The sequence below is a fragment of the Lynx canadensis genome, chromosome B4 (genome assembly GCF_007474595.2).
Source record: "Lynx canadensis isolate LIC74 chromosome B4, mLynCan4.pri.v2, whole genome shotgun sequence".
NCBI lineage: Eukaryota > Metazoa > Chordata > Mammalia > Carnivora > Felidae > Lynx > Lynx canadensis.
This window is the reverse complement of record NC_044309.1, coordinates 103,178,895-103,193,015: the sequence shown is the minus strand read 5'-3', so window position 1 is coordinate 103,193,015 and position 14,121 is coordinate 103,178,895. Positions and strand designations below refer to the sequence as shown.

Genomic DNA, 14,121 nt, shown 5'->3' with positions numbered 1-14,121 from the left:
GTAAACTGCTCTACAAATTATTCAGCTGTCATATCTGACAAATGTCTTCTGTGTTTTCCATAAACATCCTTAAATTGTAGGGAAAAAAAAAGATTATTTAAAAAGATGGTCCTTGTTTAATTTAAAGCAGTCCATTTTCCTCTGCATGTCAAATGATTTTAATTCAATTTCTGAATTTTTAAATTAACATGTACTGTTATAATCAACCTACCTTATAAAATATAGTATCAGTTTCATGCTCATGAATTTTTAAGCTATATATTTTAACAATACCGCCTGGAACAGGACTTGGACTCCATTTCAGCCATACCAAGTCTGAAGTGTAGTTGATTAAAGTCAAATTTTGAGGAGGTGCTAAAGGCACTGCAGGAAAACACATTATAAAACTTATATTCATAAAATTTTTAGTAAATGATATTTAGTAAAAATATCATTGTGACTCTAGCTTCTTGCAGGCACTATTAAGAAAGATTCCTAAAATGATCATATTTCAGAAATAAATAGCATCGGTAACTATGTTTTTATACTTGGAACTCAGTAGTTCCAAACTAATTTTAAACAAGCACTTTGTTCTAAGGCTTGAATTAAAAAAAAATGTTCAGCAAAGTAGATGAATAGTTGTAAGCCTGTTACAAATAGATAACTGAATATCTTTTCATTTTCCATGCTGTTCCTTAAAAAGAGAGAGCAAGGCTGCAACAGTGAAATCATTTGAAGAGTTATGGATTCAGGCTTACCTGACTCATCTGTGTAAAAGAAAAGAGTACTGGAAGGACCAAGTCCTTTTATAGTTCTTGCGGCAGCAAAAAAACTATATAATGTAAATGGTGAAAGTTCTTCCAGTATTAGATAGTTATCAGAAGTAATGAAAGAATTATTTTCATTTGGTCCTTGTAAAGTTAAATCATAACTTATGATTGCACCATTTGGTTTTACTGGGGGATCCCATGATAAGAGAACTGAGGTAGAGGAAAGGTTTTTAAAAGTGTTGATTATTGGTGAAGTTTCTGGGACTATAAAAGAAAAAAAGAATATTAAATGAAAAGTGAATTAGCATTAAAAAGAAGAGGTTTTAATAATAGTGGGACATAATTTCATTAGCAGTAATTATTTTAATTTTAAAAAACAGAGCTTATTATGTTTATTGAAAGGCTAACTACTTGAGAACAAGCAGTCTCTATACAGTTATAAAAATAACGTTTTCTATCAGAAAGCTATGTAAAGAAGAGAACACCAGCAATCTGCTTAATAGGCAATAAAAGGGTCCAGCCTACCATCTTCTTCAGTTTTGATGTGTAGCTGGGCAGTATAGGTATCAGAGAATCCCTTTTCTGTTGATGGAGTGATTTTTAATATATAATCAGTATATTTTTCCAGATTATCAAAATATATACTTCTCTCATATGTCACAAGAAGTGGTCTCACGTGGCGAGGAGTCTGCTGTAAGCTCAGAGAAACATAGTAGAAGACTAGACCATTTGGATGAGATGGTGGGCTCCAGCTTACATTTATTGCAGTTGATGAAATGGACTCGTAAGTTAGGTTTCCAACAAACCCTTCGGGTACTATGGTAGGTAATGTGCAAAATATAAAAATTATCAGTCACCCTATATAAAATTTAGGTAAATTCACAAGCTGAGGATAACTGTTGAAATGGCATCTATTACATCATTAGCTCTTACATTGTTTAAATGCAGATGTAGTAAATATCACCTATTACAAAATATCATTACAAAATAATTATATTAAAAATGATTCAAAATACAAACCCTGTCATTTTTAATATGTGTTAGAATTGCTTTATATGATATTCTCTTTTCTTTCCTACAACGTGGTGATTATCCGTGTACATATACATGTATGTCTGTGTATGTATACTCAGATATTTAAATATTTTGATCATTTATATTATCTAAACAATATTTTCAGTTTCTTTCTTCCAAAGATTGTCATTACTGTATATATATCAGATCTAGGACCTCTCACCTGGAACAGTGCACAATAAGTGTTTATTATTCATGGTGCTACAACAGTCACTGATAACATTTATAGATTGCTGAAAATATGGGGAGATATCCACATTTAAAGAATGCCTGAAATGATATTGACTACATACTGCACTAAAATACTTTGTTAAAGACTCTGCAAGCACATATTTTCACGTTTTTTATCATCTTACCCTGTTGATCAATGTGTAAACTATTTAAAAGATTGTTCAACAACAAAAGCATTCACTCATACTTATCGTGTCTGTCGATTTGCAATCTTCAGACAATAAACACAGAATCTTATTCTCAGCAGTTTAGGTCAATACCATTTCTCAGTAAAAGACTAGTCCTTAAGAAATAAATGGACTCCAGAAACAACCACAAGAAGAAATAGGCAATGATTTATGGATCATTGTATTCTTGAAGCTGAAACCTAAAACATCAAATGCCTCAATCATTATAGTTTTCTGAATACTCAGCACAAACAGGATACTTCTGAAGCTGCATACAAGAAACTTCTAGAGTTAAAAAAGTAAAGATATTCCGAGTATATTAGTCAAAAACATAATAAGAACAAAGATGCTGTATGGAGTCCTGTGTGGATTCAAAGGCTGAAATGGAAAGGAGTTGCTAGATTAAAACAAAAAAAGGTGTTAGATTAAAGCAAATGGATAAGCACCCATCGACGTATGCAACAGAATTTTTCATGCTTACAACTGGATGGCTGTGACATCTTTTGAAGCAATAAAAGTGACAGAAAGTTCATGAATGGTAGCAGTTTCCATAAATAGAAAAGGCTGTTATTATTATAATAGTTTTACAGTTATATTAAATGCATTTCCAAACTTCTATAATGACTAGTTAAATGTGCCTAAATAAATCACAGAATTTACTAGTAATATATACAAATAGAAAAAGGTTCTAAAATAAAGTGTTAAATTAAACCTTTTAAAAATTAATAAATGCTTTTTGTTTACATACTGTCTTGATCTGTGTATACTTGAACTATGTCACTGCTTTTATTCCCATTTCCAACTGAGGTACTTGCTGTTACCCAAAATGTATAGTAGCTGAATATTGCCAGTTTATCTATTACTGCAGATACGGTCATATTGTCAAAGTCATTGGTTACTTCATGGAGTGTAAAATTCTGAAAAATAAACATATTGTTTTAATTGTTCAGAATGTAGTTTTAGTATACGTAATTTCAAGTAATTTCAAAATAATTATTATCCATGAATTGGCCATCCCTTATTATTTTAAAATGTCAATTTTTGAAAAAAATCAATGTAAATTGATTAGTGCAATAATTAAACTGGAAATATGTTTGTACTAAAAAAGGAATAGATGGTATTGTTTTTATCATAAAATTAACATACAGAATAGGAAAGAGCAGAAACTTCCAGCTTATGGAGAAGGTCCAGTAGCCAACTGAAAGCGCTCCAAGGTGCTGAGCAGTGTCAGTTTTCATTATAAAACTTTCAAGTAGTTTTCAAAACATTGACCCTATATTTTATGAATATTATAAAAACTTTGATTTTTTTCTTCCTATTAATGATGAAGAAATTATTAAAGTGTTCACCACTTTCTCTGAACTCAAATGGTTATTATTCATCTTTAATGGGGCTTTTTTTTCTACAATCATGGGGAGAAATGGGAAGTCAGCTAGATGCATTCTCTTTATTAAATGCAGAGTAAGAGCAATTTAAAAAAATTTTGCCTGATTCCTATTTATATTTGTCCTAAAGCATTTATTGATGATTAGGGAATTTATTTATGCAATCATTTTCTTTCTGATCATATTTTAAATACAAAACACACAGCAAACAAAACCAGTAATAAAATAAAGGAAAATATACTTAAAATTATGTAAGCAATTAGTATGAATAAATCCATACTAATAGTATGGATGTCCATATTATTAATTTAATAATATAATAATGCCCATCTACACCAAGAAAGCTCAATCATTCCAAAACATACAAAGTTTTAAGCATCTTATAAACCTAACTTCAATTCTAGCAGAGTAGCCCTCAATAAACCATCTAAACTCAGATTCTCTTTCCTCAACTATAAAATGGGAGTAATTATTTCTACTTCACAGAGAGATTTTGAGGATGATATGAAACACATAAAACAATATCATATCTAGCACACAAATAAAAAACAATAAATGGTAATTAGTTCATTTAAATGAAAAACTTAGGGTAATTAATTTGACTAAAGTTTACAGTTAGGATGGTTCTATAATGCATCAAAAAATTAAATTCAGCAAAGTTTTGTGGTTCTTTTGCCAGTATTTGGCGGAGAGGAGGGGAAGAATGAGTGTAATAAAAGATCTACCTCAATTTTGTGGCTGCTTATTCAGGAACAGATAAGTTAAAACAATGTAACAATCTCACACAAAATATGATCTGTAAACTTGAATTATCTTTCAACACATCTATCTTACACAGGGAATAATTGTTTTACATAAAGTGTCTCTTAAAATATTAGCGTAATTAATTATTTAGCCATTTAAAAAGAAGGAAATCCTGCCATTTGCGATGAGGATGAACTTTGAGGTCATAATGCTGACAGAAATATGTCTGACAGAGAAAGACAAATACCATATGATCCCACTTATATGTGGAATCTAAAACACACATAAACCCCAAAACCTGAACTCACAGATACAAAGAACAGATTTGTGTTTGCCAGAGGTGCAGGGTGAGAGGGGGTGGGCAAAATGGGTGAAGGTGATCAAAAGGTATAGACCTCCAGTTACAAAATAAGTAAGTCATGAGGATGTAATGAAAAAATATACTAATGTAGCTTTTTGGTGTAAATTTTATTTTTTCTTTGTTATTGAATTTATTCTGATTACCTATCACCTTGATGACTATTTAGAAATGAATTATTTTGAATCACCCAGTAGCCATTCCTGATGAGTGTGTGACTTATCATGCATAGACATGTACCAAATTTGGAATTAGATCAATTATCCAGATGATTATTTCAGTCATTTATTTATTTTTGGAAAAATTTTTTTTTCAGCTCAAATTATGTAATTAAGACTTGCTACTCTGTATATATAAATGCAGTCAGAAGTTATTTAGTAAAAGCTTTCAAATTTGATTAATCAACCAGTATTCATTAGCATTTTTTAAATATAATAAGACACTATGTCAGGCACAGGAGGAGATATGACATAAGTGGGTAAAAATGAAAATGTAGTAGAATTAATACACTATACTAAACACAATGTGCAACAATTGAAGGAAGAACAATGGTAGCAGAGAGATTAAATTCCCCAAGGTCAGAAGAAGGAAAAATCACTTTCCCACAAACTCAAATGCTCCAAAATTATAACTAAGTATCAAAAATAATGTTGGTACGTTCTTTCAACTAAAAATATTTATTGAGCATTGAACCTATGTATGATATAGTACCAGAGGACTTTGGGGGATGGAATGGTAAGTGTCACGTGATCCTTTTCTTCAAGTTATTTGCTATAGCATAGGGAGCTAGGACAAGTAAGCAGATACCAAGAATGGTTAGCAAAATGTGATATACCATGCATGAGGTTATTCTACAAAGTTCTGTGGGAAAGAGAAGAAAGAGAAGGAGGAAGAAAAAAGCTACACACTTATTCTGCTATACAATGTTCATTTTGAGGGTTTATTCCACTCTTCCAACCCAAAATAGAAAATCAGTTAGCAAAGATGCTGTATTTAACATTAACTTGAGGAATAAATTAAAGCACAGATGAACTTCACGCAATATGAGAAGTATCTTCACATCATTAGCCTGTGCTCTCTAGCAGCTGTCACACATAAAAGCATTCTTAAGATTATTTAATAAGAGATTACGTTTTCTAAGTTAGATGAATTGTAAATAGGTTTGAAACCATAGTTAGATGTTTATACTTCATTATTTAAGTGTGGACAAAGAGAACCAAAATAGAATTGTGTATATAGGTCATAAAGTAAATTGTACCCAGGCAAAAACCTTTGCTAAGATTCAGATACAGACACCACCCCTTTGCAGTATTTTTGTTAAATGTGTGAAAGAAGAAATCTGCATTTTGAATGGCCTCCATGACATAATGACGCATTTTTAAAATTGTAAACAACACTGTGGTAAAAAAAAATTATAATAAATTGCATACAAATCCCATTTCTTTTCTCAAAATAGAGCAGAACAAAAAGGAATAGCAAAAGTTGCTTAATGTACACAGAAAGGGGGAAAAAAAGGATCCTCCTTTCTCCTTCTGCTCCTAAGGCATTGTTATAAAAATATACATCTATAACTACATATATATCTATATCTTCATGTCTTGTATAAAGTAGTTTTTCTTTTGGCATTAAGTTTTAAGTAGTCACACTTATTCAAGCCCATCCTTAGAGGGTCTTGAGCAGAATGTAAAAACTAAACCAACCTTGACTTTCTCTTACTCACTGCTCAGTAGTCCTGAGACTACTGGCAAAATTCTGCTCTGACCCCATTCATCAGCCTAAGCTGCAGCATAGATACAGTAAAGCAAATAATTCAATACAGTAATGCTTTATTTCCTGAGATTGTTGATCCCAAGAACTAACTCCCATGGCTATATTAATGTCGTCAGTCACAAATAGAGCTGGACAGCCCAAAATTACTAAGACTTGTCTCTATTCTTCAGCTGCTTAAAAAGATACAAAGAAGTAAGAATGGACAGTGTTATAATCAACAGGCAGTCAACAGTTTCTATTAAGGTACGTGTTCTGTAAATTGTAGCCTTTCTTCAAAATTAGCTTTTTCCAAATTATATTCCAAATCTCTCCATTCCTGATTCAATCATAACCATTCCAATTTTATCGTTTTCATATGTTAGAGTTCTGTTAAATATTTAGTTTGGATAAATAAAGGATTTCTATTGAGTAAACTGAAAATATTTCTCTAAACAAAATGCATTTTAGCTATTTTCATAACCATCATTATTCACATCAGAAAGTGCCCATCTGCAAACTGTATGACCTTAAAACCCTGCATACCTCAAGTGAAATAACCACATTCCTAGTGATTTTATTACATGTGATACTAAATAACAACAACAAAATCCCTTCAGCTAGCAGTTAAAAATTGTTAAAATTGAAGAAAAATATGCAAACACATCCAAACATTAAAACTATTTACATTGTATGCAAACAAAAGGGAAATTTTTTTTAGCTGAGAAATGAGGGTAAATTAAATCATCAACTCTTTAGAGAACCCTTCTTGAAGAAGTGGAATTGAGGACCATATTTATACACAGAAATTTAAATAGGTCACATCTTCATTGTTTATAATATGTTTGAAGCTGACATGGAAATGTGTGAATATGCACAGACAGATAGGTTAAAATGTATCTGACATTTCCCCACCATATTTTTTCAGTTTCAATGAAAGTTTTATGAAATGTCTATTCATAATTATCAGTGTAAGAGAAATGGTTTTTCTACCATGCCAAGTCTGTATCATCATCAATAAAACTGAAAGATGTAAATAAAGAACTAACTAGAAGAAAACTCAAGTCTTACCTGCACAAAAGTACCTGAAGTATTTCTGTAATAAACAGAATAATATTGAATAATCCCATTAGGTTTTGAAGGAGGCATCCAAAAGAGCATTATTGATGAAGAACTGAGATTTGCATAACGAACATCTTTGGGAGGATCACTTGGTGCTATAAAACAAACAATTGAACAAAAAACTGCACCTGTGGCTCTAAAGAATGTCTGCAATGTTCTAAATTTTACCTGTCTTTGATAAGCAATAACCACTGTTTTTCAAAAGAAAACTTAAATTAGGTATAACATCTAATGAGAGGTCAGAATTGAAATCCACAAGGCTCATTGGGCCATCTCTCTAATACCGTATCATAGCAAAATCCAAGCAGAGGACAGATAGATTTCTTACTAAAGAAAGTAAAACACTACCTCCTTCTAAAACATGCCACTGCCCTGTATTGGAAAACAACCTTGTAACAAGTTTCCAATATAAAACACATAATATGAAATTCTTATTTAACTTAGAATCTTGAAATCGAATAATAGAGAACAAAGACAGTGAGATGACTTCATGCATGTTATTTTGTTTCATTTAACAAATACAGAAAATACTAAGTGTCAAGTTCTATACCCAGTGTATTTACAAATATAAACTCATTTAATCCTCATAAGGACCTTGTTAAGTAGGTAATGTATTGTTTCCATAATATAGATAGGAAACTGAGGCACAGAGAAATTATTTTCCCAGCATCACACAGCTAGGAAGTGACCAAAAAGCAATTTCGCTTCCAACATGATGACAGATATTAGGCTTAGTAATACATTTTGATATTTAATACTTTTTTTTTTTTTTTTTGCGTAGGATATTTTTTTACTTGGCCTACATCCAAAAGAACTCACCTCCCTCGGGTGTTCGAAAGTTAATGATACTGCTTCTCATTTTCCCATCACCAAACCTTGTGCTAGCTGTTACATAAGCACTATATTCAACATTATAGTCCAAATCTGAAAACTCTAATGATGTTTCAGTTACATTAATAGTTTTTAATGATGACCTATCCCTGTGAGAAAAAAAAAATCTGTATAATTGACTATTAAATTAAACATTACATACACATTTTGAGCACAAGTATATTAAAAATAAGCAACATTAATGCACACAAATGTATTAATCCAGACTAATAGGATAAAGACACCACTTATCCTGAAATGCTAAAAAGGGTGAAATTAAGAATAATTCAATAAATAATTTTTTTGGTTTTCAAGTATACTGAGTAATTCAATCAAGTGTTAGTAAGTTGTTCATATTAGAAGTTACTTGGACTGATTTTAGTAGATCTCTAGGAATACTGTGTGGTACAACTAATTACAGCATTCCTTTTCATACCCATGTTTTACTTGTTCAAATATGTTCTTTTTAAGTGTTGGTGACATCTTATATATACCCTTTGTCAAACAAATTCATTTTTCATACATCGTACAAAAGTAATATTTACCTCAGAGAAATTCAAATAGTAAATATCTAAGTAGTAGTATATAAAATAGCAAACCTGTGTGTTATTCTTTACTAATTATAGTAATTAATTACCCTTTATTAATTTCTAAATTAATTATGTATTATGTATGAAATTATGTAGTAACTGGAAACAAATTGAAAATAATCTATGTATAACATACAGAAAAGGAAAAGGTAGAGCTCACATCTCTCATCCAATTAAAATCTGAAAAGTATTTAAAATGTCATTCCAGAAAACACAAAAAAATGTTGATTATTAAAATCTCTTCAGGTCGCCTGGGTGGCTCAGTTGGTTGAGTGTCCGACTTTGGCTCAGGTCATGATCTCACAGCTCATGAGTTCGAGCCCAATGTCAGGCTCTGGGTTGACAGCTCAGAGCCTGGAGCCTGCTTCAGATTCTGTGTCTCCCTGTCTCTCTGCCCCTAACCCACTCACATTCTGTCTCTGTCTCTCTCAAAAATAAGTAAACATTAAAAAAAATTAAAAAAAATTCTTCAAGTAAATACTAAAATCTCAAGGAGGGAAAAAAGGCTAAATGACAAAATGTTGCTAAGTAATATGATACTGCAATTATTTTATTTCAGTCATGCTCGTATAGTTTCTATAGTTTTGAATTATGTATAGGTTAGAAACTAAATTAAAGAATGAATATGTACATAGTGGTACTGAAAACTGCATTTAAAAAAATTAGATTTTAGACCAATAAAGTTAATTGTGAAAGAATTTAAGGGAATATGATCAACATTACAGCAAAAGTGTATCAATCTCATGCAATCCTATTTTTTCCTTCTTTAGTATCACATGGCACCCAAGAAGTAAATGGGTACTTCCTCTGAATATAAGATGCTCTTTCTTTGCCACTGAAATATTGGAATTCTTGAATCATTAAGAGGAATAATAGATTATAAGTGAACTAAGGGTATCCACAAGGACACATATATTTCAGCCATGGTTTAACGATTACAAAAGTGTCAATTCACTCCAAATATAGGTATGGTTATCTGAAAAGTAATCAGAAAGCTTACCATAGTGAGAAAAATATGAATTCAGAATCTGTGATTGTAGACCAGCAGGATTAGCAAAGCTATTCAGCAATTTGAAACAGTTTCTTCAGATAGCTTCTCTCAGAAGCAGTAGAGACTTCACTGAGACCCAGGAGGGGGCTTTTAGAACTTAAGGCTGTGGCTGTTAGTCTCAGAGAAAGACGCTTTGTCATAGAAACTTTACCCAATTCCTTACCCCTGTCATTGGTCACAGGTCATTAGAACACTGCAATATGGTTAATCCAATTCAGATCTCTAAAACTGTGAAATTAGCTAAAGTGATCTAATTGCACCATATCTATTTTTAAAATTCCTTTTCAAGCATATTTTTCAATGCTATCTGCTGCCTTGCATCACTACCTTCTTGCCCTGACTGCAGATAAGTGTCTGCCTACAATAAGAAAAACCCTGATTACATTCCATAGATAATTTAGAATCAAGGCAATTACCTGGAAAAGGCAGATCAAAAGCAAATTTTGTCTCACATACCCAGGTATTTCAGTAAGAAGATAGTCTTTGTAAACTGTCTGAATAACAAAGTCAATAATCCACCTCTGCATGTACAGATATGGTTTCTACACCTACCCTGGTTTACCTCAAGACAAAATAGTACTAATAAAATTTTCAGATACTGATAATGTTCTTGTCTGTTTGGGGCTTGTTCTTCTTTTGTAGTCTAGGATTGTCGCTATTTTAATGACTAAGGTAAAAAAAATAAATAAACGTCAACTGAAATTTCATTTCTGATCCAAGTTCATAACATAACTTAGATAAGAGATAGTTTGCTACGTAACTGAGAACTAGGAAGGGGAAAGAGAGAGAGGTGTTGCTGTCTCTAAGGATCTGACTCCCTCTTCCTTGCTCTTATGCAGTTGCCAGATTGAAGGAAAGATGCATAAATCTTCAGAGAACACAGAACAGCCATCTCTGTGAGCAACCCTCCAGCTCTGATGAGTCACTCCCTCCATGCATGAGAAGGCCTACGTTTGACACTGCTATAATCTTTTGGTTTTAACTGGTGTAGTTTAAAGATCTGTTTTGTCTACTCTCTCTGCCCCTCCCCCGTTCATGCTCTGTCTCTCTCTGTCCCAAAAATAAATAAACGTTGAAAAAAAAAAATTTAAAAAAACCAGGTCACGATCTCGCGGTCCGTGAGTTCGAGCCCCGCGTCGGGCTCTGGGCTGATGGCTCAGAGCCTGGAGCCTGTTTCCGATTCTGTGTCTCCCTCTCTCTCTGCCCCTCCCCCGTTCATGCTCTGTCTCTCTCTGTCCCAAAAATAAATAAACGTTGAAAAAAAAAAATTAAAAAAAAAAAAAAAAGATCTGTTTTGTCCGTATTACTTTGAAATACTGTAATAGGGATATTATATGTTCCATTAGAGTGTTTTATTTCCATTTATAAAAGTGTATGTTCTTCTATATCTTGACCTTGTTTTGCTTTACTTATGTGATGACAATGATCTACATCATTATTTTTTTGTAATTGCCTAATTTGGATGTATCATAGTTATTCAGCCATTCTGCTGTAAAATTAACACTTAGGTTGCTTCCCACCCCTCTTTTAGTTACTAACTGTGACACAGCAATCATTCTTATACAAATATCTTTTCATAATGGTCCTTGGATTTCTGTAGGTTAAATTCCCAGTGGTGTAATTATTACATCAAATGGGTTGATTTTTTTTTTTAATTTTTTTTTTCAACGTTTATTTATTTTTGGGACAGAGAGAGACGGAGCATGAACGGGGGAGGGGCAGAGAGAGAGGGAGACACAGAATCGGAAACAGGCTCCAGGCTCTGAGCCGTCAGCCCAGAGCCCGACGCGGGGCTCGAACCCACGGACTGCGAGATCGTGACCTGGCTGAAGTCGGATGCTTAACCGACTGCGCCACCCAGGCGCCCCTGGGTTGATTTTTTTTAATTTTAATGATTACTGTTCTAAAAGTTGTTTCTGTTCCAAATTATAAATTATTATAATTTAGAACCACAACGTGTGAGAGCACACCTTTGGCAAACTCTCATTACTAGTCTGGATATTAATCTTAATTACTGCAAACTTGACTCAAAAAATATTTTTAATCTGCAAATCCCTAACCATTTGTGAGACAGAATATCTTTTATATGTATATTGGTCATTTGTGGCCCTTTTTTGCATAACGTATGCACTTTCTTTTCTAGATTTTATTGTAGTGTCTTAAATGGAGAATATATGTTAGAGTAGAAAGGCACTATTCTTTTTAAAAAAGTTTTTAATATTTATTTAGTTTTGAGAGAGAAAGAGTGTGAGCAGAGGAGGGGCTAAGGGGTGGTGGGGGGGACACAGAATCCGAAGCAGGCTTCAGGCTCTGAGGTGTCAGGACAGACCCTGATGCTGGGCTCAATCTCACGAACTGCAAGATTATGACCTGAGCCAAAGTTGGACGCTCAACCAACTGAGCCATCCCGGTGCCCCTAGAAAGGCACTGTCCTTTTAGATAGTGCTCCAAACAAAGATGCACAGATACCTTCCTAGCCCCTCTCAATTTAGAGATGATATGTATGCCATCAATATCCAACAAAATTTATTGAGTATCTACTTTATGCGAGAACTATGTTAGACACAAATATGAGTAAGATTCAGCCCCTATCCTCAAAACAGACAAAATAGTAAATAATTATAAAACCTTTCATTAATAAAAATGTGATCCCTTTAATGACAATGACAACACCATCTCCACCCTGCCCCACCAGTGGCTAACAGCAAAGAAAAAGATATGAACAAAAAAATTAAGCCAGTAAAATTTAATTATTGGTAACATCTAGAAAAGGAGAATACAACATATCTCCCAAAGGTGCAGGAAATTGTTGACCAGAAAGCTAGTTTGTAAGGTTTGAGAGAAGAATAGGGAGTTGAGTGAGGTGGAGGGAAAAGAAAGGAAGCCTCCCTGACAACATAGGTCTAAATCTTACATATTCAAAATTATAAACTGTGTATAAATGGAAGGAATATAAATGTCAACAATACTTATACTCTAAAATAGATAACTTTCAACATCAGGCAAACCTCCTAGCCAGGGTCAATTTTCAAACTGAGGAAAAAACTTGAGGGGAGTTCTCAGTGCATTCATTTTACTGATTTAATACTAGAAATTTATTAGAACATTTTTCTAGCTAGAATTTTTTTAAAGCTTGAAAAAAATGATAAACCCCCCCAAAAAACCCCAAAAAACCCAAAACCCAAACCAGAAAACCCCAGACTCATAACTATAGACAATAAATTGGTGGTCACCAGAGGGAAGGCAAGTGGAGATATAGGTTAAAAAAAAAAAAAAAAAGTGAAGGGGATTAAGAGTACACTTATCATGATGAGCACTGAATCATGTATAGAATTGTTGAATCACTATGTTGTGCAACTGAAACTAAAAACACTGTATGCTATCTACACTAGAAATAAAATAAAATTTGAAAAAAGAAACTTCTTAGAACATTTTAAAAGCTTTCTTGAATTTGAGAGATCGAAATTATTTGAATGACCTTGAAACAACTCTGAATAAATGTAGGATACAGTTTTTCTGTGTACACTCACTGGTAACAACAAGAAAATGTCTTGGGATGGGATTAATAGCGTCTTTAAAATGAAGTTATTTCCTAAGTAATTTATGATTTTTTTTATCAAAAGACAGACCACATTGTGACATCTAGGGCATGAAGGAAATTCTAGAGTATAAAAGCAGTTTCTCTGGTCTCGTTTAGCACTTTCTTTACTCATCTCTTATCACATCAAGATCACACTAAGTAGCAACTGCTAAGAAGGAATCTTGAAGGAATCTTGAATACCAAACCACCTGGGAAGACTGAAACCAATTCCCCCATTTCCCTAAGTGTGAACATAAAAGGTTTTCTACACAAGATTTGAGACCCTCTGAAAGGTCAGGGTCTTAATTCTAATCTTCATCATTTGATATTTTGTTCCATGTGGGTAATCTAACCTGATGACACATCCTTGTTCATTCCTATGTATTTATATTCAAAGTTATAATCTGCCATCATCTAAATATTCTAGATTAATCATTTCACTCATTAAATAACA

General features: G+C 32.9%; 1 protein-coding gene across 1 annotated transcript in view; it reads right to left on the bottom strand.

Moving 5' to 3' along the window:
- Positions 1-14,121, bottom strand: part of PTPRQ (protein tyrosine phosphatase receptor type Q) — a 229,341-nt gene that overhangs the window by 133,098 nt on the left and 82,122 nt on the right. Inside the window, exons 19-24 of the mRNA XM_032593794.1 lie at positions 8,396-8,556; positions 7,526-7,671; positions 2,970-3,138; positions 1,275-1,565; positions 738-1,013; positions 212-363 (exon numbers count right to left, since the gene is read on the bottom strand). Of these exons, the coding sequence (XP_032449685.1) occupies positions 212-363; positions 738-1,013; positions 1,275-1,565; positions 2,970-3,138; positions 7,526-7,671; positions 8,396-8,556 (1,195 nt within the window). The remainder of the gene's footprint in view (positions 1-211; positions 364-737; positions 1,014-1,274; positions 1,566-2,969; positions 3,139-7,525; positions 7,672-8,395; positions 8,557-14,121) is intronic.